Source organism: Micromys minutus (assembly GCF_963924665.1).
Source record: "Micromys minutus genome assembly, chromosome: 28".
NCBI classification, from domain to species: Eukaryota; Metazoa; Chordata; class Mammalia; order Rodentia; family Muridae; genus Micromys; species Micromys minutus.
In genome coordinates this window covers 16,144,306-16,168,844 of record NC_137963.1, presented here as the reverse complement: position 1 = coordinate 16,168,844, position 24,539 = coordinate 16,144,306, and the positions used below count along the sequence as shown (strand labels likewise).

The 24,539-nt window shown below is 44.9% G+C and overlaps 1 protein-coding gene across 1 annotated transcript in view; it reads left to right on the top strand.

Annotated features, from left to right (window-relative positions):
• Positions 1-794: 794 nt before the first annotated feature.
• The window catches only part of ZNF618 (zinc finger protein 618), a gene marked incomplete at its 3' end in the record, with an annotated part of 151,924 nt that continues 128,179 nt past the window's right edge, over positions 795-24,539 (top strand). Inside the window, 1 exon segment of the mRNA XM_080940139.1 lies at positions 795-927. Coding sequence (XP_080796265.1) covers positions 895-927 — 33 coding nt within the window. The 5' untranslated portion in view covers positions 795-894.

The window sequence follows — 24,539 nt, the reverse complement described above, 5'->3', positions numbered from 1 at the left end:
AAGGAGCCGACCTCTTTCACCTTTCAGTTCAAGTAAGACGGATTAGTAAATTAGTAAATTAGTAAAAAAAAAAAAAAAATTTCTTTTTCTAACTGTGGGGAGGGGCTGACCCTTGTTCAACCTTCAACCTCTCCTTCCATAGGGCCAGTTTTCTTTTCTTTTCTTTTTTTTTTTCTTTAAAAATAACTTTAAATTTTTTGGCAGGGGAGGTTAAAAAAAAGTGGCTTCATAACTTGCTTCGGGCTAGAGAGGGTCCCCTTGGCCCTCAGTTCTCAAACTTATGTGTGCGCGGGGCAGGGGGGTTGGGGCAGCCTTAGGCTACCCGAATATTCCCAGGAAGCTTTCCAATTGCGCTCCTCAAAACTTTTATTTAAAAAAAAAAAAAATCAATCTGATTTGGGAGGGGTGGGGGAGGCTGGTGGGGAGGGGAGAGGCGTTCCCATTAACCCCTTCTGTCCCACCGGAGGCCGCTCCCCAAAACTTTTCCGTGCCCCCCACCCCCGCCCCACGCGAGCAAATGCCCCGCGCGCGCGGCAAAGTTTGGGGGGCCGCGGGCAGCGCGGGAAACCGGCGGCTTTGTGTGCGGCGCGGGGCGGCGCGGAGGCCGGCGGCGGAGGCCGAGCAGAGGCCGGGGGGCCGGCAGCGGCTCGGAGGCCGGCGGGGGTGGTGCGGGGCGCGGCGCGGCGCGGCAGGCACGGGCCGGCGGGGCGATCTGCGGTCCCCGCGGCGGTCCCCCCCTCGGCGCCCCCGGCCCCCGCCCCCCGGCCCGCACGGGGCGGGCGGAGGAGGGAGCGGCGGCGGCGGCGGCGGCAGCGGCGGCGGCATTGTGCGCGCGGCGCAGCCGGGCCCGGGAGGAGCAGGACGCGCCGGGGCCGCTGTCTCCCGGACTGACCGATGAGCCTTCCGGACGGCGCGGCGGCTCCGCAGGTACCGCGAGGCCGGGGGGGCCGGGGCGGGGGGCCGGGGCAGCCCCGCGGGAGGGCGAGCGCGGGCGCCGGCGGGGGGACTCCGGAGAGCGGGGTGCGGGCGGCCGGGGTGCGGGAGCGGCCCCCCGGGACGCCGCGGGGCGCGGGCGACGCGGGGGCGGCGGCCGAGGCTGACGGGGACCCCGCACCCGGCGCCCCCCGCCGCCCCCGGCTCGGACCGGAGCCCAGAAACAAAGCGACGGGAGCACGGAGCAGCCATTGCAGTTTGGACAATTCAGATTTTTCGAAAAGGCAACCTTCTTCCAGATCTCTCCCCCCTCCCCCGAAATTTTCAATTTCCCCTTGACCCTCTCTGCGCTCAGGGCCCCTGGTGACCCCCCCAGGAGAGCTTTCCTTTCAGCCCCCCCAATCTTTGCAACAATCTCTTATTTTTTTAAAAGGCCATATTTCCTTCTCTCAATTTTTTTTTCTAATTTTTCTTCAAACGGTAGTTTTTTTCCCATTAAAACGACGCCACCTAGAGGATACTATTTTGTAAATTAAAAAAAAAAAAAAGAAATTAAAATTGAAAAGAAATATTTTTTATTTCTTATTTTTTCCAAAGTTTTATCTACAAGCTGGTGGATGGGGGGAAAGATTCTTTTTTTCTATCTTTTTTGGAGTGAAAAATTTTACTTTGATTATTGAAGGAACATGGAGACAATTTTTATTTCTGAAGCCAAATCCAGATAATATGTAAATGAAAATTAAGCTGGAATTTGAATGAATTCCATTCTTGAAGGGGAGAAAGCAAAAATACCTCCTAAAAGCAAAGACAGTTTAGGTACCCAACTCATTTTAATTTGAGTAAAAAAAAATAATAATTAGGGTGAGTGGTGGGGAAAATAGTTCAGTTTAGGGAAAGCTGGGAGAATTGGCTTTATGAAGCAATTAGAAATTGTGTTTCATTATAATTTGTGACTTGTTTTGCTCCGTGGGCAAAAATGACTAATTTTGCCATTTGGCAGCGTTCAAAGTTTTCTCCTTTCCAAGAAAGAAGGATTTAGAAGAGAAAATAGATCCTAAAATGTTGGCTTTGGACACACCCAAAAATTATAGGTTTAAATTTTTTTTCATTTATATTTTACTGCATTTAACTCCTGAGATTTTAAAGAAAAACAGAAATTGGAAAAGTTAGAGTGAAATTTTGCCGGTCTTTTTTTCTTTTTTTTTCTTTTTTTTGTTAGGTTTTGTGTGTGTGTGTGTGTGTGTGTGTGTGTGTTTTGCTTTGATGGAATAATTATGACTGTTTCCTGATTTTCTTTGCTGCAAGGTCTGGGCATTTCTTGTTTTGTTGCTGTCAGGGACCTTTTCTTAAGCAATATTCAGTGGCGAGAAATGTCAATTCATATATTGTACAAACTGAGTAACCCACAGATTTGCAGGAGAGGCCGCCATTAAAATAAAATGTGCATAATTAACATTATTATGAAAAACTAACAGTGGATTCACAGAAGCCTTTTTTTTTTTTAAATGACACACAAGTGAATCAATTGATAGAGATAAAGATTTAGAAAAAAAATCCTTGTTAAAGAGGAGAATTTCTCCTCCTCAGTTTTGTTTTCTAGTCCAATTAGAATATTATTATCAGTTCCCTTTTCAAATATTCAGGTTGGCTTCGGGTTTCTTTGTGATGTGTGGTTGGATAATTAATTAATATTTTGCATTTTTCAATTTTTTTTGTTACTGTCAAAAGAGAAGAAATCCATTAGCTTTGATCTTTTGGAGATTGTGTGTGTGTGTGTGTGTGTGTGTGTGTGTGTGTGTGGTGTGTTGAAGGGAGGGGGTTTGTAACAACAACAGAAAATCCCACAAATTTTACTGACCCAGTAAGAAAAAAAAGGTGGGAGAGAGAATGGCAGAGATGAAAATTCTGATTTGAATCCATCTTCCCTGGTAAGAACACTTTGCTGAAGAAATGGACTGAAACACCAACTCAGCTGTTTCTAGCAGCAAAATTTATTATTTTCTTTGAAAGAAAAACTAATCAGAATACACACAAAAGCCCAACCCAGAGATGCTTGCCTCGGGAATTTGAAAGCATTTTTTCAAACAATATTTTATGTGGAGGTTTTGGCCTTAAGACGAATCAAATGGAGGTGAGACAAAAAAAAAAAAAAAAAAAAAAAAAAAGAGAAAAAAAATTTCCAGGGACAAATATCTACTGGATTGAAATTTGACTCAAGAGAACAGAATCTGGTGTGAGATAAAGGGAATTTTGTGATAAATTTAGTCTGATAGGATGTGCTGAGATTTCTTTCTTTCTTTTTTTTTTTTTTTGAGTAAAAAAAAAATTTCCAAATTTTCAATCCAATAGGAGAATGAGTTAGTTGCACTTGGGGGACCTTGTGGGACTTGCGGATGGAGGTTGGAGCTATGATGGGTTACCTGGGGTGGGGATGCACCACCCTGGATCTGTGATCTACAGCTAATGGGTCTTGGAGGCTTGGTGGCCATGGTTCATGCCTTACCAGTTTGTTGTATGGAAACTGGGCTTCTGAAGGGATGCTAATTCTGTAGAATGAATTTAACATTGGCCCAGGTTTGATAGTTCCCATCTTCGACATTGCTTTTAGAAATTAAAAAAAAATTTTTTTTGTTTTTTTGGCTTTTTTGTTGTTGCTGTTGTTATTATTATTATTTTTTTTTTTTTGTTTTGTTTTGTTTTTGTAACAAAATCCTTCCAGGCTGACCGGCTACATTCTGACATATTTGGAATGAGCTTTTTTTTGTTGTTGTTTCCTAAGTACATAATTAAAATTTCTTCTCTTGAATTATTTAGGGCAATGTCTTGACAGTCAAGGAATTTTTAATTTTAGGAGTTCCAGAGGCCTCATGAGATAGTGGGCTCCAGTTGAGCAGGGTGGGAGGAGGATTGATTTAGGGATGACTGGATGGGGTAAGGACATCACAGCCAAAGTCCAGGATGGAGATAAGACGTTATCTCCAGTGCAGAGGAATCTGAGTGTTTGAGCTCATCCGTCTACAGTTAATTCTGCTGAGAATTTTCTTTTGTTGTTGTAGTTAGGGTTTATGGCTAGAAACTGCAAATCATTTCTTTTGTAGACTTTCTTCTTTTTTTCCTTTCTCTTTTCCCTTCCTCATCATGTGTGTTCTGAAGGGCACAGAAAAACACAAGTGCATGCTGGTCCTGTTGGGGGCGGAGCCAGGACCCTTTTGTTTCTCTTGGTGTCCCTGAAGTGAGGCTGACCTGGGCCTGGTCTCTCCTTCTCTGCATCTGCTCCTTCAGATGAAGTGTGGGAAGCCAGACACGGATATAGGAGCTATTTTTATTAGTTCACGTCTGTTTATCACTCTCATATAGGATTGGCCAACATTTTTGGCAAATTGGACTTGAGGGGTGGTAATTTGATGATGGCCTGGGTTATTTTGGTGAAAGGTCATTTTTATTCCCTCCCACAGTGGAGACTCTTATTACTTAATGCTTTCACTTCTGCCTAAGGAGATTTTTTTTTCTTCTAATAAGGTTTGAAATTTCAAGGACTTGCTTTATAGTTTTACTTGAACCAAGCCAGGAAGAACAGCTTGCTTGTACTTTGAGTCCTTCTACCGTGGTAGAGCAGCAACAATGGCCGGTCTTCTGCCTCTGGAAGATACACAGTCCATGGCTTGTACCACTGGAGCACAGCTGGGAACGGTTCCCGGGTTCCATATGGCTTCTTCCCCACTTTTGCCTCAGCCCTGAGAAAGCTGTCTCCGCTGACTTCAGAACCCTTCCCCTCAGTGGGTGAAGAGAGCCTTCTCGCTCCATTTGACTTGGGGTAGATAAGCTGGCTTTTCCTGCACCTAGGGAATTCTCAGCACTTGAATGTTGTAGCATTTCATGACGGTTTGTGTCTCCTTGGTGGTGAGGGGAGTTGACTTTGTGGGTACTCAGGGCTACCTCTCTCAAGGTCTTGCTAAGTGACCTTGGGCAAATCACTATTTCCCATAGAGCTGTGTTTACGAAATGAGCAGTCAGCTAGAGGATAGGAATGTATTAGTTCATTGCTGATTCTAACTCTTAAGGAGTTGGTGGTAGCTGCTTCATCACAGTGGAGAATGCCACTGAGACCACATTCGGATTCCCTATTCTGGAGGCCGAGGTTCGGTGGTCCAGCGGCACGCATACCTATGAATGTCCCAGACCTAAGACCTAGAGTCGCTCTCTGTTGGTGTGTCAAAGAGTCACTTGGTAAATCAGTCAGCTTTGGAGAAGGGGGGAATAGAAGCAAACGCAGAGGGATAGATTGTTCCATCAATGTGCTGGCATTGTCCCATGAAATGTACCCTTAAGGATGTTTGGGTGCGATTGGAAGTCCATTTCCCACAGTTTCTCACGGTCAGAAGATCCCGAAACCAACGGGTACAGACCAGTGAACTCCCATGATGTGCCGGGAGTATTTTGAACTTCCTTGTTTATACCGCGCTTTCTCATTTATTGCTTGGTTGACTGTTGGGGAACTACGTAGGGTAGGTGCCTTGGGCCACCCACTTTGTTCCCAGTTTGAACCGCATTTTCAGCCACCTGGGAATTCTGGGCTGTGTACATCGGGAGGCATGATCCCTGCTTGCTGGCCTTGATGGGGTGCCAGACAGGAGAGAGATGGGTCCCCAGTGCTGGAGAAATGATGGAAGTTGTGGGGGTCTCTGTCTTTGTAGGCCCAGCCCCTGTCACAGTTACTTTGATTTTCTACTTTCTTGTAAATTTGCCAGAGAAGTCTGTCTGGGGTTAGCCCAAGTATTTACTTTCTAATCACACTGGAAGTTTATGTTTTGTGTGTGAATGTATTTCCTCTGTGGCCCCTAAATTGTCTCTTCCTTTAGACATATCAGAGCAATGTGGTCTCCCAGAAATGGAATTCAAACCACAGGTTGCTGCCACATACATAATTTAGCATTCTCTAGTAATCTATTAAAGAGAATAAAACGGAACAGGTGACATTGATTTTCAGCAAAATATGTTTTAACCCTGTATTTGAACAGCACTGCTATTTTGGCCCGGTATCAATATAAAAAGTAATTACTGTGGCAGTCTTTATGGGGGAGGATATGAGGCATTGGAAACCTGTGAGCCTCACTCCAGTAGTGACCCCCAGTTCTGACTGGTAGCCATGTTTTTTGTGTGTGTATGTGTGTGTGTGTGTGTGTGTGTGTGTGTGTTAAGTATTGACATGCTGGGTGACCATACTGGGCAGTTCAGGGCCAGACCCATATTCTTTCTGGTTGTCCTTAAGTTAGTCTCCAAAGGTCAGCAATGACCTTCAACCCTTGTGGTGTCCTTGCTGGAACTTCGTCCTTGAGTCCCATTTGAAGATTTCAGTCTTTAGCAGTAATCAGGCCTAGCAATCTCTGGAACCAGTTCAGGTCAGAGTGGGCCATGCCTCTGTTCTCTTAGTTGAAAATGTCAGTGGCTGAGAACGAAGTAGGATGTGGCAGATATGCATGCAGGCGTGTGTGTACACTTGTACCTGTGAGTGTGTGTGTACACTTGTACCTGTGAGTGTGTGTGTTTCGGGGGAGGGAGCTGACCGCTGCAGGAGGGCAGTCATTGGAGGTGGGACTTATGTAATGTGTCATCTAAAAGAGGTAAGGGGGGTGTGGAGAGGGATGAACTAGGAGAGGTGTCGAGGAGATCTGAAGCCATCAGGAAGTTACCTCAGGTCAGTCCTGAACTCAGATGCTCAGAGAGATTCTGACGGTCACACTGTTGGCAGTATGGAAAGTTAGGCTCAGACTCAGAAATCCACCGTGTGGTGTGTGGTGAGCTCTGTGTCGCTGTGGGAAAGTCACTTCTGGGTTTTGGGCTGTGTCTTCTGCATATGTGGAAAAGGGGGTGGGTTGTTACCCTGACCTTGAAGGAAAAAGAGAGGCACAGTCAGCTCCTTAGAGGGTGGTCAACACATATGAGTTGACACTTGATCAAGGGGCTAGTGGGTCACTGTCTGGAGAGACTAAGTCTCACTGACACTATTTAGACTAACTAGTTTGGAAACATGGAGGGTTTTCTTTAAAAGGTGGGGTGGTATGTTTTTCTCCAGGGAACAACAGGATATACACAAATTGCACGTTCACACATTCATACACACAGCACACCTTGGTTTTTTTGTTGTTGTTTTGGTTTTTGCTTTATAATTGTTGGAGGTGAGGCTTTTATCACTGGCCTCAGCATCCTTGTTCAGCGATGTTGAGAGTTTCCTGATCTGTTTCAAAACCAGTGGCCTAGTCTTTAGAGAGGTATAATCATACTAAGGTCCCTCCCTGGAGCTCTGTCCTTCACAGGCTGTCCCCAAGCAGCAGAGGACCTTAAGAAGGTTCCTCTTCAGCAGCTGGAGCTAAGCTCCTCAAACTCTGCGGAACCAAGACTGAGCTGGCCATTGACACATATGTCTCTAGCCAGCTGGTGACTTCCTTAAGGCTGGAGATCATGGCTTATTCATCTTGGGGTCCGGCAGAGAGCAGAGGCTTAGTAAATATTTGATGACTTCATTTGACTTTTGGAAATAGCTCAGCTGGAATTGGGTCCAGTGAAGAGTGGATGACCAAATTTGGGTTTGGCTATTTGTTGCAAACCAGGGTCTTCTTAGGGAGTCACAGCCGTGTTTTTGTTGTTGTTGTTTTAACAGTTGGCTTTTAAGCTCCAGGATGGCGGGGGGGGGGGGGGGGGGGGGCGGGGGGGCGTGTTAAATGGAATCAGCAGCAGGGTAGGAAGTGGGCTTCTTTTGACGCTACATATCTTGGAGATTTTTAAAGTTCCATTGATGATGTTGCCATTCTTCTGACCTCACCCCATGCATGTGTGTGTGTGTGTGTGTGTGTGTGTGTGTGTGTGTGTGGTGAGCAGGTGTGCTGGCCTGTAAGTTTGTATGCAGAGGCCAGAGGTCCACTTGAGGTGTCTTCCAACACTTTCTACCTTTTCTGAGGTGGGGTGTCTCCCTGAACATGGAACTCACAGTTAAGCCAAAGTGGCTGGCCAGCCGGCCACCAGGACTGTTCTGTCTCTGCCACATCCCCCAGGGTCACAAGTACAGGCTACTGTCCCTCATGGTGCCATTACAAGCTGTTGTCCCTGGCTCTTCTGTGAGTGTCAGGAATGAACCCAGGACCCCAGGCTTGCACATCAGCTGTTTTACCTGCTAGGACAGCTCTCCGGTCCTACAGTATTTCTCTGTGCTCATTCGCACTTGTAGTTGGGATGGCATCATAATCTCAGTTGCTCCCTGCTGTGTTTATTTGCTTTTTGGCGACAGGAGCTTTCCGTTCAGCTGATTTGGCTGGCCTGAAACTCCAAGGATCCTCTTTTGGGTTTATAGGCTATTACACTTGGCTTAAAAAAAAAACGCAGGTTCTGGGGGGTTGAACTCTGGTCTTTCATGTGTACTTAGCAAGTACTTGACTATCTTTAGGCTGAGTTAGGAGCCAGCAGGAGTCACCCTCCACTTGGCGGAGGAGATGCAGAGTGTGAGTAGGACACAGCCAGCACCTCATGGAGGTGACATGCGCTGTGCCTGTATTTGCTTGAGGCGGCTTAGCTGCCTGCCAGGGGGCTGTTTGGCCAACGTTGGACACAAGGGCCCTCTCTTCAGCTGGCTGTGTGATTTGATATTTGGCCAGACCCATTTCTGGTCCAGCTCTGTGTTGCAGGTGCCAAACTTCGATTAAAATTAATGATGGAAAACTGAGAATATTGTTTGTTTGCTTCACTTCTTTCAGTTTTATTTGGGACTTTGTCATTTTGACAATTTGAACCGGAACCTCATTTTAAGGTCGGTGACATATCTTTAACCTTCGCTCCCACTTTCATATTGTGTGTGTGTGTGTGTGTGTGTGTGAGAGAGAGAGAGAGAGAGAGAGAGAGAGAGAGAGAGAGAGAAAGAGAACCTGTGTGTATATGTGTGCGTAGCTGTGTATGTGTGTGTACATGTATGTTTATGTGTGTGTGTACATGTGTACCTGTGTATGTGTGTGTATGTGTGTACGTGTATGTTTATGTGTGTACATGTGTACCTGTGTATGTGTGTACATGTATGCTTATGTGTGTGTACATATGTACCTGTGTATGTGTGTGTGTTTATGTGTGTGTCTGTGTGACTGTAATGTATGTGTGTATATGTGTGTATGTGTGTGTCTATGTGTGTACCTGTGTATGTGTGTACCTCAGTGTATGTGTGTTTTGTTAATGTATGTCTGCCTGTGTGCATATGTGTGCATGAATGTGTGTGTATGTGTGTACGTGTTTGTATGTGTGTGTATGTGTGTATGTAAATGTGAGTGAGAGTGTGTGTGTGTGTGTGTGTGTGTGTGCAGGCTCATGTGGAGGCCAGAATCCTATGGCAGGTATCTTCATTAGTTGCTTTTCCAGCCTGTTTCTTGAGTGAGTGTTGTAGTTACAGGTGTGTGTGCCTATGTGTGGAGTTTCTGTGGGCCCCAGGGATCTGAGCTCAGGCCCTTCTTTGTGTGCCCCAAGCATATGATCCACTGAGCCATCTCTTCTGCCCACACCTCTTCATGGTTCTGAGGTGAGGTGCTGAAGCCTCACGCTACATCCCTGTGGGGAAGAGGTAAAGCCGTGAGAACAAATGGCTCCTTCTCTGGAGCAACTGCAGAACTCCAGTGTGACATTTCCACGGGCTGATTGAACAGATCCAAGTAGGAGGAACAAGGCTTAGCCCTCATTCTCTGCATCACTTGATTGTTTGGGAATCTTGGCCAGAACGCTAATTTCTTTGCTGGTTGTTTAATTCCTTATCTGTAGTGTGAGGATGATAATCCCATTGATGATGTTGATGCTTATGGTTGTGGGATGTGAGAAAAACCTTTATAACCGACTTTCCATCATCCCTGTGCTATCTTTCTGCTTCCTGATGCAGGGATGGTAGATGGGCAGCATGCATTCCCCCACTTCCCATTTCCAAGCCTGTGGCAGACATCACTAATCAATTGTGACCTTCCCTTTCATCGACATGACCGGTAGCCTCAGTGTGTATCTTAGTATAAGGCTCTTCATCACTTGAGTTTCACATGAGACATGAACCAGTTTGTCCTTCTGGAGCTAAATCATGTCCCACGTCCAACCCCCAACACACAAACAGAGGAGAGCAGGCTGGGGAAGGAAGGTGGAGTGACTTGACCCCAAACTCAGCAATTAAGCAGAGGTTGGATTACAAACCTCGGATTTCTTGATTCCACGAGTCCTTTCCCTACAATCCGCACATACCCCGTGTTAAAAGGAATTAAGGCTAATTTGGTCTTGAGAAATAGCCAGAGAATCCTGGCTCCTCCCTTCCTTGTTATAATTAGACACCCTTGGGGCTGTCATCAAAGCTGGGCTGGATGGCCTGCTTCTGAGGCTGAACCAAGCCGACTGATCAAGTTTGAAAGGGAGGGTGCCGGTGGGGGCATAGAGAGGGTGTCTTTCCATCGGTGGCAGAGTGTAGATGACAGTAAGTGGCTTGACAGGGCCTGGCATCTCTGGAGGTGGTGTGGGCTTGTGACATGTTTGTTGTTGGTGCACTGAGACCACAGAAGGATGCCTTAGACCTCCTTTATCTTAATTTCCACATCTGGGAAATGGGCTGGTGAGATTCCTTCGCAGGAGGGAGCAGCGATGGCGTGTTGGATGATGCTCTTTAAACCCCAAAAGCTTCAGCGTGCTTCTTAGCATGTGACAGACTCCAAAGTGCTCCAGGAACCAAAGAGGCCTGGAGGAACACACTGGCAAGACCCTGAGCTTTCCTCAAACAGGGCAGGAGGGAGAACGAGGGGAGAATGGTATTGAGGATTAATAAAAAAATATAAATATTTTGGCCGACCAGGCAGAATGGGGCCTCATATGAGCTAGAGAGAATGGGTGGAGTCAGGTGATGCCGGGCTCCCACTGGGCTGTGGACCATACAGGAACATCTCTGTGTATCGTTTTGAACCCTTCAGGAGGCAAGGATGCAGGCTGGGCTGGCATCCATGGGTAGCAGCCCTGGGCCTGCACGGGGCCAGGGAGGAGTGAAGGCTGGCAGAACCCCAGTCCCTGGTGTACAGTTTGCACATCGTAGTCAAAGTCGGAAACTGTTCTGGCTTCGTGCTCTGGATGTTAACGCCCAGACATGTCACCCGAGGAGCTGGCCACTCATCTTCTACTCTGAGCCCTGGCGTCCAAATCCCCATCTTTCCAGTAGATTTGTAGAACATTGGAGGAGGGAGGGTGGGAATTTTTTGTTGGATACATTTTTTGAGGAATTTGTGTCCGGCTTTATTTGGGGCTCAGAGTTTTTGTGAACCAACTTGACGTAAGCAGGACGGTTGGAACGGCCAGGGAGAAGAAATGAAGACATAGTTGGATGTTGGGGGCTTTTTTTCTCTCTCTCTTAATTTCATCATCTGGTAGAAAATAACTGTCAAAAGTTAAGTGTGTTTATGTGGGTGTTTCTTCCAGTGGATGCTGGAAAAACAGAACAGGAAAATGATCAGAAATAAAACTGAATCTGGCTGGGCTAGAGGCTCCTGGGGGGAGGGGCACTTCCTCTGCGCAACCTGGTGTTAGGTGGAATTTGTTTGTCGCTGCCTTCCTTTCTGCCTGATCTATACCTGGACCACGAAGATGGTCCGAGCTGCTTCCTCTGGTATATTCTAGAAACCACCAGCTAAAATGTGGCCAGTAGATCCACATCAGATTGTAAAGACTTAAGTGAGGAAAACGTCCAACCGATGCCCAATTATAATTTGTAGCGTCGGCGACAGATGGAGATGCTGTTCGACAGTGACTTAAAAAAATACACTCCTCAAGTTAACTCACCGGTTTCCTGTTCTTTCCATCCATCTACCCATCTACTTATTTAGATGTGTGTGTGTTTGTGTGCATATTTTATGTGTGTGCGCATACATGTGTGCACATGTAGATACCGGAGATCAACCTCCGGTGTCATCCGCCAGCACTGTCTACCTTGTGTTTTGAAACACGGTCTCCCGTTGGGACCTATGGCTCAACAGTTAGTCTAGGTTGGCTGGCCAGTGAGCCCTAGGATCCGTCTGCCTCTGTCTTCCCCGTGCTTGCCTTTTCCTATGGGTGCTGGGAATTGAACTCATGTCCTTACACAGGAAGCACTTTACAGCCATTAGGATCTTTGAAATCACCCACTGAGCTGATCTTCTATGTCTACTGGGTAGTGCTGATCTAAGCTGATCTATGGTTGAGGACATAAAAGCCCAGAGAGTGAGTGTGAGGCTTACCAAGAGTTGTCACACCGCAGCCTCCTGTCTGAGCTGGACAGAGCTCAGGACTCCATTCTTGGCCGGAGAATAAAGAAGATGCTGGGTGGGGCGGTGGGGTAGACCTGAGATGGGGAAACAAGGCAATGGGAACGTCGCAGAGTGCTGTGTACACAGAGGAAGGGAGAAACGGGTGAGTACTTTAGAGGGAAGAGTTAAAGAGCACCCCGTTCTGCTTACCGAGACTCCTAAACATTAGCCAAGAATTCTGGAAGAAAGTGAAACCAATAGGACAGGCAGAAACTAGTCTAGAAGGTACCTGTGCTCTCTCCCCCCCCCAACTCCTGATAGTTTCTCTGCCTGCCTAGTCAGTCTTTGTCCCGGAACTGAGGTCTTTGTGGGGGTGTGCTCCAGGCCCAGGTGGACACGGAGACCTGGCTCTTATAGGGGGGGCTCTGGGCTCTGAGTCCTAAGGGTTGGGACTGAATCTGTTCTTTATTTGAGTCTGGTTTGTCCCATTATTGCGGAGCAAACAGGGCTTCTATAAGATGCAGAGAACATGTCTCGGTGGGCAAATCAGGCCCGTGGGAGGCCCTGTAGCTCCCGGCCTCTCCCCTGGCCCTGAGTCCCTGAGGGTGACAAAGCCAGCAACATCCGTTTCACTTTCTGCCCCGACTCTCACTCTGAGTGCTCTGAAAGTCTGAGGCCGAGTGTTGAAAATTCGGCGGAGGCTTTGTTTTTAACCGGAGATCTCTGTCAAAGGTCACAGGGCAGCGTTCGGATTTGTCTTACTTTAGTTTTTGCAAATGGATCTTTTTCAGCATTAAAGTATTTCTGCTGCTGCAAAGTAACTGAGTATGTACTGTTGTGCCAGACACTGACATCTAAGAGATGCTGAGCAGATAGTGTCTGGTGTCTCCTTTAGTATTGTCACTCATGTGGCTTCCCAGGACCACACACATAGGTATATATATGTATATATGTATATATGTATGTATGTATGTATGTATATATGTATATATGTATATATGTATGTATATATGTATGTATGTATGTATATATGTATATATGTATGTATGTATGTATGTATATATGTATATATGTATATATGTATGTATGTGTGGGTGTCTATATGTATATGTGTATATGTATATGATGTATATGTATATGTATATATGGAGCCCCTAGCGTCTGGCTGTCACTTTCCCCACTGTTGGAGGGTTTCAGATGCCTGCCCCTGCACTTGCCTTTACCTGGAGGTTGGCGTCTGAACTCTGATCTTCATGCTTGTACAGCAAGACTTTTACCCATTCAGCCATCCCTGACCCGAGCCCCTATTTACTTACATTTTTAATGTGAGCAAGTTGAGGTTGGAGATAAAGTGAGGAACCCACGGTGGCACCGGTCACTTAGATGGCAGTGACTCAGGTCCTGGCGCACACTGAATTCCAGACCCTGTCTGAGCTGCGAGCTCTCTTCCATAGCCTGGTAAGGTGCAGGGATAAACACACATGGTGGGTGGTGGTGTTGGAGGGGCTGGACTTGAGTCTTGTAGCGCCTTGGCTGCTATGGATTGGGGAAACTGTTCCCCATTCTGTTCAGCACAGGCTCAGGACCCCCTGGCTTTTATTCCCCACATCTTTAACAAGCCCCGGCAGGCCAGCGGGGTGTGTTCTGTGTGCACAAAGCCTTTAATACGGCGTTTGAAAACAGTTGCAGGTTTGCTCTAATTAATTACATTTGACATACTTGGAACCAGGGCCTCCCGGTTGCAGAATGCAAATTTCTTCCCAGACAGATGTAAGGTATATTCTCAGCTAAGAGCTCTGTCGTGTCCCAGCCAGGCCTGGAAACATTGCTCACACTCCGGGGGTGGCACGGGGAGCAGTGACAGGCAGTGGGAAGTGGAGTTGAGAGTCAACCCGGGGGATGCCAGGAACCCACAGGCAGTTGGAAGAGAGGTAGCCATGGGCTTTAGGTCTCCAGTCTGGGGGTAATCCTTTTCCCTTCTTTGAGCCTTAGTTTCCCAGACTGCACAGTGCGAGCTTTCGCTGGGTGTTCTTGGAAGCTATGTGCTGTTCATCTGTTCAGGGGAAAGAAGCAATTAGAGAAGTGGGGTGAATGGAAATACAAACCATTGAGGGGAGAGGGGTCGAACAGTGAGGGAAGCAGGGGCCATAGAACAAAGGGGGGCAGGTACAGATACTGGGCTTGGCAGGCACATCTGTCCCACCTCTCACCCCACACACTCACCTCCTCACTTGTATTTCGTATCTGTTGCTCTGCAAGAAAGTATCTTCGGAACTCGGGATTACAAGGAAAACTCAGGGGCTTGAAACAGCAACAGCCCCTTCTGGTCTTCTGGTCCCTATGGGCTGGGAATTTGAGTGTGGCCCAGGTGAGTTCTGGCTCCGGGTGTCTCTACAGTCTATTTTAAAGACTCAGATGACGGATGTGGCTTCATACATGATGAGTCTGTGAGTCTGAAGGGACTGTGTGTGTGTGTGTGTGTGTGTGTGTGTATGTGATAGCATCCTTCATGACTCCACACTCCTGTAGTTCACTTCACTGTGACATTCTGTTAACTAGGGTGTTTCCAGAGGTGTGCCCTTGTCAACACTACCTGCCTCAGGAGGAACCCCAACACAGCATTGAGTTCGCTGTATGTGTCTCTGTGGTTATGTATGGAACATAGGAGATAAATTGATATGGCTGTAGGAAGATGCAGGCTTCTGTCCAGTTACCAACACCGGTTAATCTGTCTGTCCCAGTTAATCTCCTGAGCCACCCGTCTATGCATCTCATTCTTCCATCCTTTAGAAATTTGTCCTCCCGCCTCACTGTCCGTCTGTCCATCCATCCATCTATCCATGCTGTTCAGCACATATTGAATGCTTAATACGAGCCAGGTGCAACCACAGGAGCACTCAACACCAAATCCAAAGGGAGACGAGACCAGGCTTAATTGCAGACTTTCCCAGTATCCCTGTCTTTATCCTCAGAGTTATTCTGTGACAGAGAAAAACCATCTCTGTTTTCACACAGAGGAACCTAACCAAGGAAGTGGCTAATTGACTTGCCTAAGCTCACACTGATTGTCATCAGGGCCAGACTCCAACCTGTAGCTTCTGGACCACAGGGTCTGTGTCTCCCTCCACGGAGGAGACAGGCTCCAGTTTGGTTTCCAAACGTGAAATGTCTTTCCAGAGTTGTTTCCCCACTCCCGTTTTTCCTAAGTGAAAATAGGTTTATTTTTTTTTCCTGACTATAAAAATAACACATTCATTATGAAAACATTCACGCAGTCCTGAAAAGTAGGAAGATTATTCTTTAAAAAAAAAAACCACCTGAATCCTGAGATAACCACTGTTCACATTTTGATGAACGTTATTCAAGTCATTTCTACATATTTAAGTATTTATGATTACAGTTTTACACAAATGGGATTATATTTTGCATGCTGTTCTGTAGCTGGCTTGCATTTTTGCTTTTAAAACTCAAGATATCTTTCATCTGTGAATATAAACACTTTTTTAAAAAAAACTGGACTGGTTTTCCACCATATGTATACACCCTAGTTCAGTGTCTTGCTAGATTTTGGTTGCCTCCCATTTTTCCTTATTATAATCCACACAGCGAGACAAGCCTTAGTACATATAGCAGAACTCCTTTGTAGGAGATGCCTCTGGTCCCTACCCTGAAAGGCCATTGCTGGGCTGTAGAGTATCTACTCAGGTCTTGAAGGACTTGAGCTTACCATGCCCCTCCCCCACAGGTGCTTCTCCTGGCAGGTTCCTGGAGGCAGGTTTATTTTTAACCCTTTATTTACTTAGTGTGTGTACACAGGTGTGAGAGAGGTCTATGTGTACCGTGGTCTATTTGTGGTGGTCAGAGGACAACTTGTGGAAATCAATTCTCACCTTCCCCCCATGTGGCTCCAGCGAATGGAACTCAGATCATTAGGCTTGGCATTAAGGGCCTTTACCCACTGAGACACCTTCCCATCCTCTCTTTAGGTCCTTTGTTGTTGATTTTGTTTTCTGAGACAGGATTTGAACCAGCCTCAAACTTGATCCACTGGGCTGGGGTTATAGGCATGTGTCACAATGAGGCTTCTTTCACACACACACACACACACACACACACACACACACACACACATACACACACACACACACACACACACACACACACACACTAACACAATCTCTTTCTCTAATGTTCTTTGGATTGAGAGTTAGTGATTTCATGTTATTTATTTTCCAGTCTCTATCTTCTGGTGGTGGTTAAGTAAAACGCTTGACTTTTAAAAGTATTAATATTTTTCTGTCTTAAACTCTGTCTTCTCGCTCTCTTAGATCAGGCTGAGACTTTTTTGGATTTAGAATTTATAGTGAAAAAAAAAAACCAAGCCGTGGGATGTCAGGAGATATTTGCAGATTATGCGTATTTAACAAGGAGTTAATATTCAAGCTAAAGGTGAAACAACAGCAGCATCTCTCTATAGTCAAATTCTGTGACACTTTGTAACCCCTGCACTCTGAAGGGACAGGCAGGATCATCCTAAGGTCACATTCATCCTCAGCTACATATTGAGTTTAAGACAAGCCTGGGCTACATAAAACCCCGATTCAAAACACTGAGAAAGAAAAGGAGGAGGAGGAAGGGGAGGAGGAGAAGGAGGAGGAGCAGAAGGAAATCCTACAACAATCTGTTGTGGTAAATATTAAAGCATCTGCGGCTACTAGTTCCCAAGTGTTTTCACTCCACTACTAACTACACAGTCCGAGAGCCGCCCTCTCCCAGCTAGCACTTTGCCCACAGGGAACTTTGCTACATTCCATACAGTCCGATAAAATCATGACTCAATTATCAATAATCTATCAATCAGATTTATGTCAAATTCTCAATCCACAATACAGCCACACAACAAGCTTACAACCAGTTGACAAAGATATAAACAGCCCACCTAGATAAGACAAGCTGACCTATAGAAACCCTTAAAAATATCCATTTCTACCTATCAACAATTATGAGCATCTGGATCTAAATCCTCCTCTACCATCTTCATCTTGATTTTCTTCTTGCTCTTCCTCCTCTTCCTTCCTAGACGTTTCCCCACCTACTTTTCCTTCTCATCCAGTGATAGGCTGGACCCGCCTTTCTGCATAATGGCATCATCCTATAACAATCAAACTACACACAGACACACAGAGACACACACACACAGACACCCACACACACACACACACACACACACACGTATAATCACAAGTCAGCGGCAACAACAAAATAACTCAATTGAAAAATGGGTAAAGGATTTGGGTAGAGAGGTCCCCAAAGCAGCAAACATGTGACATGAGGACTCAGTGTCCCCAGTCTGGGGAAATGCAGTTCAAACCCATACTGAACTGTCTTACCCATAAGAGGGAGGGGGGAGAGGAAGAGACTATATGAATAAGTGTCGGCAAGAATGTGGAGAAACCACAACCTGACGGTTGGTATAGCTGGTGAGTTCTCAAAATAAATGAAATATAGAACCACCCTATAATGCACAGTGCAGCGATCTATGCTGAACATACACAGAAGGTAAACAAATTTGGTATATCTATACAATGGGGTATTGTTCAACCTTAGAAAAGAAAAACGACTGCATGCCCTGTGATTCTGTGAGATTTCAGAGTCGGATTCAATGAATGCAAAGGAAAGTGCTTGCTAGGAGCTGGAGGAAGTGGATGGCCGGTTGTTTAGTGGCTACAGACTTTAGCTGCACAGCAATGTGAATATACTTAACCTCATACTTAGCATGTTAATATGGCTAATAATGTAAAAGAGATCTTAAATATTTATGTGACTTGACAAGTCAACCAGAATCATTAAACAAAGAAATAAAAGGTTGTCTGAAACAGACCCTGTCCCTTACGTTCCCCGTGAACGTGAAACATTGGGACATGTTCTTCTGGGTATTTTGTAAGTGTGTTTCTGGCTGTCCTGGTTTTTTCATAGGCGTTGTTTTAGGGTGCTTAGGAACCTCTGTAGACTTGGAAAAGAAATAGAGGTCTTTAAAAAAGAATATTCTCTTGCTAGGTGTGGTAGGGCACACCTGTAATCCTAGCATTTGGGAGGCTGAGGCCGGACGTAGCCTAACATAGTGAGTCCCACATCAGCGTGGCACTCTGTTTACCAAAAAAAAAAAAAAAAAAAAAAAAAAAAGTCTTTGTTTTGTTATTAACGAAAGGTTTCAGTGAAGAAAACAGAATTTATCCACAACAGGACCAGTAATCCCGTATTCTCCAACTCTCTAGAATGACCGGACTTAGTTTGTTTGCCTTCACATTGCTGTTTCTACAAATGCTAGGTTTTCACTAAGACATTAAAAATCCCATTTCGCTTACTGGAATCCATCCTCTGTGCTGGATTTCATCTCTGGATACCTATGCCCTTGAGTATCCATCTGCCCAGCATTTGTGCCCACCATGGTCCTGGCCTGTGAGGGGAGTTGAGGTTACAGTCAGTGTAGACTCTGCTCAGGGCACCCCGTCTTGAGCTATTGGAAGCCCTGTGCCTTTGATGGGGTGCCAAAGCTGTAGCAGAGAAGGGGAACCCTGGGAAAGTAAGTTCTTGGAGGAAGAAACCCCCAAGGTGGCTTTGTGTTTATGACTTATTTGTATTAAATTTATAGACCAACTTGAGGTTGAGAAATTCTTGTTATATTCTATTTTTTTTTTTTGTCCAATGACGTGGCTCTTTGTCCTCATTCATACTACTGTGTGATTCAGCAGTTTTATAGTTTTCCATCTAATTTTCGGATATTAATAATGTCTTGTGTTCCCACCAGACATTTGGTCTTTTTTTTTTTTTTTTTTTTTTTTTTTTTTGCTGCAATTGTAATGGGATAAATTTTCTCATTGTATACAATGACTGTATTCTGCCGAATTTGAATATGTAGTAAGTTTTTCCTTTTTCCTGTACCGGGCCTTGAACCTAGGGCCTCTTGCCTGCTAGGCAAGTGCTCTGTTGCTGGGCTACATGGTTGGGGAAGAGGATCACAGAGTTGACTAGGCTGTCTTTGAACTTACTTCGTAGCCTGGCCCGAACTGGCCACCCTTCTCCCTTTGTTTCCTCTCCCAAGTAGATGGGATTCAGGGCCTGAACCACTACACCCAGGGAGCAGTTGGTCTTGAGTCCTGAGTTCTTTTCTCAGTTTCAGTAGAATCTAGATGGGCTCCCACGTGTAAATACTGTTTACGGGCCTTGCTGCCCCTCCCCCACTTTCTCTGACCCATCAACCACACGCAGAATAATTAGACTAATAGCAAGAATGCAGCCCTGTCTTATTGTTACTTCAGTGGGGGAAAATTCTAATGTTTGATTGTAGTTTCAGAAATGTTATATCCCTAAGTAGGGTGTTCCTTCTTAGCTGCCAAGAGTTCTTTGCTTAGAGAATTTTATCAGTTTGGAGGAGTGGGCTCTGCTATGGGAGTGATTATTCTCACTTTTCTATATTCGAAAATTTCCCCTTGTAACAGTGTGACTTGCCCCTCCCCCACTATAGAGCCACTTAGCAATAAGGGGGAAAGGGATGGTGAATTTTTAACAAACGCCTTTTCATTATGTACCCAGATGGCCATATGTTTTTTTTTTTTCTGCCTTTGATCTGCTGATGTGATGAATTATATTAATAGGTTTTCGAGTATTAAACTATCCTGGAAGGAACACATCTTGTTCACGGTGGTTCATTCTTTTAATACGTCCTGGGTCCATCTTGTGGTATTCTGTGTCTGTATTCATTAGTGAGATTGCCCTGTGGTTTTATTTTTGGTATGTTGTTTCTGTCTTTTTTTTTTTTTTTTTTTTTTACTAGTCGTGTGCTGGTTTAAGTGTGTGTGCCAAGTGTTTATATGTAGGCCTAGCTGGGTGATTTACACAGTATAGGAATCATCTGTCTTTTGAAAGTTTAATGCAACTTATATGAAATCCCCCCCACTCTCTCTGAGTTTTGGGGGGCATTTCCTACTGGAACTTATCCTTCAATAGCTCTTCGGGAGAACTGTGTTCTTCTTAAGGTAGTTTTGCTCATTCATATTTTGGTTGTAACATACTTATTTCATCGGCATAAGGCAGAGTGTTGTGTTAATCTTTGGAAAGGTCTTCTGTGTGCTTCTAGCTCATAATCTAACTTCGTATACAGCGTTAAGTCTCCCCTCTTACTCATTATTGGAATGACCGGTGTCTTGGGACCGTTTAATTGTGTTTCAACTATAATCCAAGTTTTTAAAGTTATCTGTCAATTCCTACTACTTGAAATACCTCAAACTGTTTTACGTTAATACTACGTAAGTTCACCCTTCTCCCTTTTTAGATTTAAAATTCCTGAACACTCAGTTCTTTGTTTTTTTAAAAAATATTTTTATCACTGTGCCTGACTGTGTGTATGTGCACATGGGTGCAGTGCCCACATTAGCCAGCAGAGGGTGCCCTATTCCCCTTAAACTGATGTTATAGGTGGTTGTGAGCCATCCAGTAGGGTGCTGGGAACTGAACTCAGAACCTCTGGGAGAGTAAAAGAGCTGAGCCATTTCTGCAGCCACCTCTGATTTTTACCTAATTCATAATAAATATGCTTTTCTTCTTAGCACATCTTAGTGACACTCATAAGCCTTATTTTAAAGCTTTACTATCTTTTTCTGTGTTATGGTTATTTTAATTCCGATATCATCTTTAGTTTAAAGATTATTTTAAAAGTCTGATTTAAATTCCCTAACAATTTTTTTTGTTTTGTTTTGCTAGTTCTTTTGAGATGGGGTCTTGGTTTGTGGCTCAGGCTGGCCTCAAACTCATATTAGTTCTCCTGCCTCGGCCTCCACCACAGTTGACACTGCATATTTTTTTGATATATCTCCATAGTATTGTGAGAAAGTTTTGCCAATGATAATTCTAATTTTGTAGCATACTGAGAGTTTGGGATTTGTATTAAATGAGTATTGATTTGTGTAGATGTTTCATTTGCCTGCAAATGAAATAATTCTTACTTGTAGGCTTAATTGTTTACTATATGCACATACCCCCAGCATTTATGATTAATTATATTTTTTAATATTTTCTATAGGGCCCTAATCATACTTTTGTTTTTTTCCACTTATTATATAAGAAATTAAGAGTCTGCTAATGTTTGCCAATGCTTTTTCTTTTTCTTTTTTAACCTTTTGCTCTTTGTATATTTTATTTCTGGGCCATTTAACAGGAACATACCTGTCTTCTGCAGTTTAGTGTGGATGCCTTTAGTCTGTTAAAATAGATCCTGCCTTCCTGCTTTTCCCCTTCAGTTCTCTGTTTTTCCTGATTATTTCCTGTCCCGTGGTCTCATTTAAATTGGCACAGAATAATTACACATGCGTATAGACTGGGTCTCACCTTTCGTTCTGGCCATTGTTATGAAGTCCTTCCTGCTTGTTCTTGGAGTTCCCTTGATTTTTTTTTTAATTTAATTGTTTTACTTTTGAGACTCTATGCTCTTGCCTCTAAAAAGCCATATTCTTTCTGGCAATGTTTTCTTTAATCTCTCTGTGTTCATGTACATCGGACATGTGTGTCTCTGTGTGTGAATGCAGCTGTGAGCATATGGAGGTCACAGGCCAACCTCAGATGTGGGTCGGTCTTTTCTGAGAAGGTCTCTCCTTTCTTTCTGCTGCATATGCCAAGCTGGTTTTCCAGGGAGTCTCCCATGTCTCCCTCCCAGCTCTCCATGGGTGCTCTGGGATGATAGATGTGTGCTCTACCACGTTCAGCTGGTTGAAATAGCCTTTTGTTGTTGTTGTTTTAAATTAAGTTTTAAAAACCTCAGATTCTGAAAATTGGTTTTAGAATATAGGATTTGCAGGGTGTGATGGCTTGTTTGGAGTTCCAGCACTTGGGAGGTGCAGGCAGGAGGAAGGAAACCATTGGTTAAATAGCAAGTTTGAGGCTAGCCTGGATCTCATGAGACACCGGGACGTAAGTGCTCTTGTATTGAGTGACAGAAGCATCTGAGGATCATCTGCTTTCGCCTTTCGGCACAACATAGCTGTCTTTTCATGGTATGTGTTAGTACTTTGGTTTGTTTTTTAGACTTATCTTATTTTATATGTATGGTTACATTGCCTGTATGTTTGTCTGAGCACCGTATGCAAGCTGGGTACCCAAGCAGGTTAGAAGAGATGGTCAGGTCCCTGGTACTGGAGGTAGGATTGTTGTGAGCACCTTGTGGGTGCTGGGAACTGAACCTGGGTCCTCTGCAAGGGCAGCCTGTGTTCTTCACCACTGAACCATCTCTGTACCTCAGGTGCTGGTTGTTCTCACTGTTGTGTTTTGGTCTCCTTGGCATAAACTAAAGTCACCTATGATGGCTGTTCTTGGTGTCTTGGTTGTCAACTTGATCACATGTGGAATTAATGGCTGGGTACACCTATGAGGGATTTTTCTTAATTGAATCATTTAAAGTAGGAAGATCCATTTTTAATCCTTCGCGGTGGGGAGATTCCCCTTGGATCTGGGCCACACTGTCTGGTGGAGGCCTGTATAATGAAGATGGAAGAAGGGAGCTTTTGCTCTTTGCCTGCTCGCCCTCATTCTTGTTTGCAAGTACATTCCTTCACTAGCATTAGGAATTATTTCTTTGGGATTCTGGCATATACTGAAGACACTGAGCCTCAAGGACTAAACAAATACTGGATTTTTTTGACCTTCTGTTTCTAGGCAGCCATTGTTAGACGAATCTGAGCACAACCAGTAAGCCATTGTAATCAATTCCATTATATATATTTATGTCTGTCTGTCTGTCTGCCTCTATCTGTCTGTTTATAGTCTGCCTGCTGCCTATCTGTCTGTCTGTCTGTCTGTCTGTCTACCTACCTACTCCTACATCTATCTACCTATCTATCTATCTGTCTGTCTGTCTGTCTGTCTGTCTGTCTGTCTACCTACACCTATATCTATCTATCTATCTATCTATCTATCTATCTATCTATCTATCATCTTCTATCTATCTATCTATCTATCTACCTACTTAACTACCTATACCTATCTATCTATCTATACATCCTCCCTCCCTTCCTTCCTTCCTTCCTTCCTTCCTTCCTTCCTTCCTTCCTTCCTTCCTTCCTTCTTTTTGGTCTGTCCCTGGTGTCTGTTTTTCCTCATTTTTGTGGTAATGTGAGTGAGGGTAGCCCTATAGGCTCTGTGCTGGTTAGTTTCATGTCCACTTTACCCAAGCTAGAGTCTTTGGAGCCACTGGAGGGGAAAAAGCCTCAAATGAGAAGAATGCTTTGTAAATCTAGCTGTAGGCAAGCCGGGAGGGTATTCTCTTAATTAGTGATCGGTGTGGGAGAGCTCCTGATTCAAGGTTCCTGCCCTGTTTGAGTTCCTACCATAATGTCCTTCAGGGATGGACTGTGATCTGTAAAACAAATAAGTTTTTTCCTCCCCAAGTTGCTTTTGATCATGGTATTTCACCGTAGCAACAGTAACCTTACCTAGGATAGGCTCATGTAATTGAATACTTGTTTCCCAGTTGGTGGAACATTTAGGAAGGATTAGGAGGCGTGGCCTTGCTGGAGGAAGGGTTTCACTGGGAGGTTTTGAGGTTCCAAAACTCCACACTAAGCCACAGTCTCCGACTCTCTGCATCCTGCCTGAGGATCAGAATGTAAGGTCTCAGCAACTTCCCCAGTACCATGCCTGCCTGTGGCCACGCTCCATGGATGCTCCCTCTGAAACTGTAAGCGAACCCCCAACAAAATGCTGTCTTGAATAAGCTGCCTTGACCATGGTGTCTCTTCATAGTAACAGAACAATAACTTAGGCCCTGCTCCTTTTATTTCAGTCTCTTGCTTTGTGCTTCACGCATGCTTCCTGAGCTAGCCCTTAGCATCATGTACCTACGAGGTCCTTGGCATGAAGACGTCTGTTGTTACTGCTGTTACTCAACCTGCTTTCCGCTGTGCGCCGGTCTCCTTGCTTCCTTTTCTGTCTCACCCTGTCCTTGTAGCTTGTAGTTTTAGTGCGTACAGAGAAGAGTCTGTCTGAACTGTACTTTTGCTTCCCACAAGCAATCCATGCTGTCTGTTTTTCCTCTCCAGGTCTTGAATGGAATGTGCACTCCACGATGGTTGTTATTATCCATTTGGGGTTTTTTTTTTTGTTTGTTTGTTTGTTTGTTTTTGTTTTTTTAACCTTCGCTTCCCCTATTGGGTTCAGGTATTGGTTTAAGGTATGGGAAGCTGTTTGGTCTGAAAGGACACCAGAGGCTGCTTCCAGGATCTTGAATTGAAAGGCCAGGGCGTTGAAGACCAGCGAATGATGATCCGGCAGCCCCAGGTGGCCTTCTGCATCAGA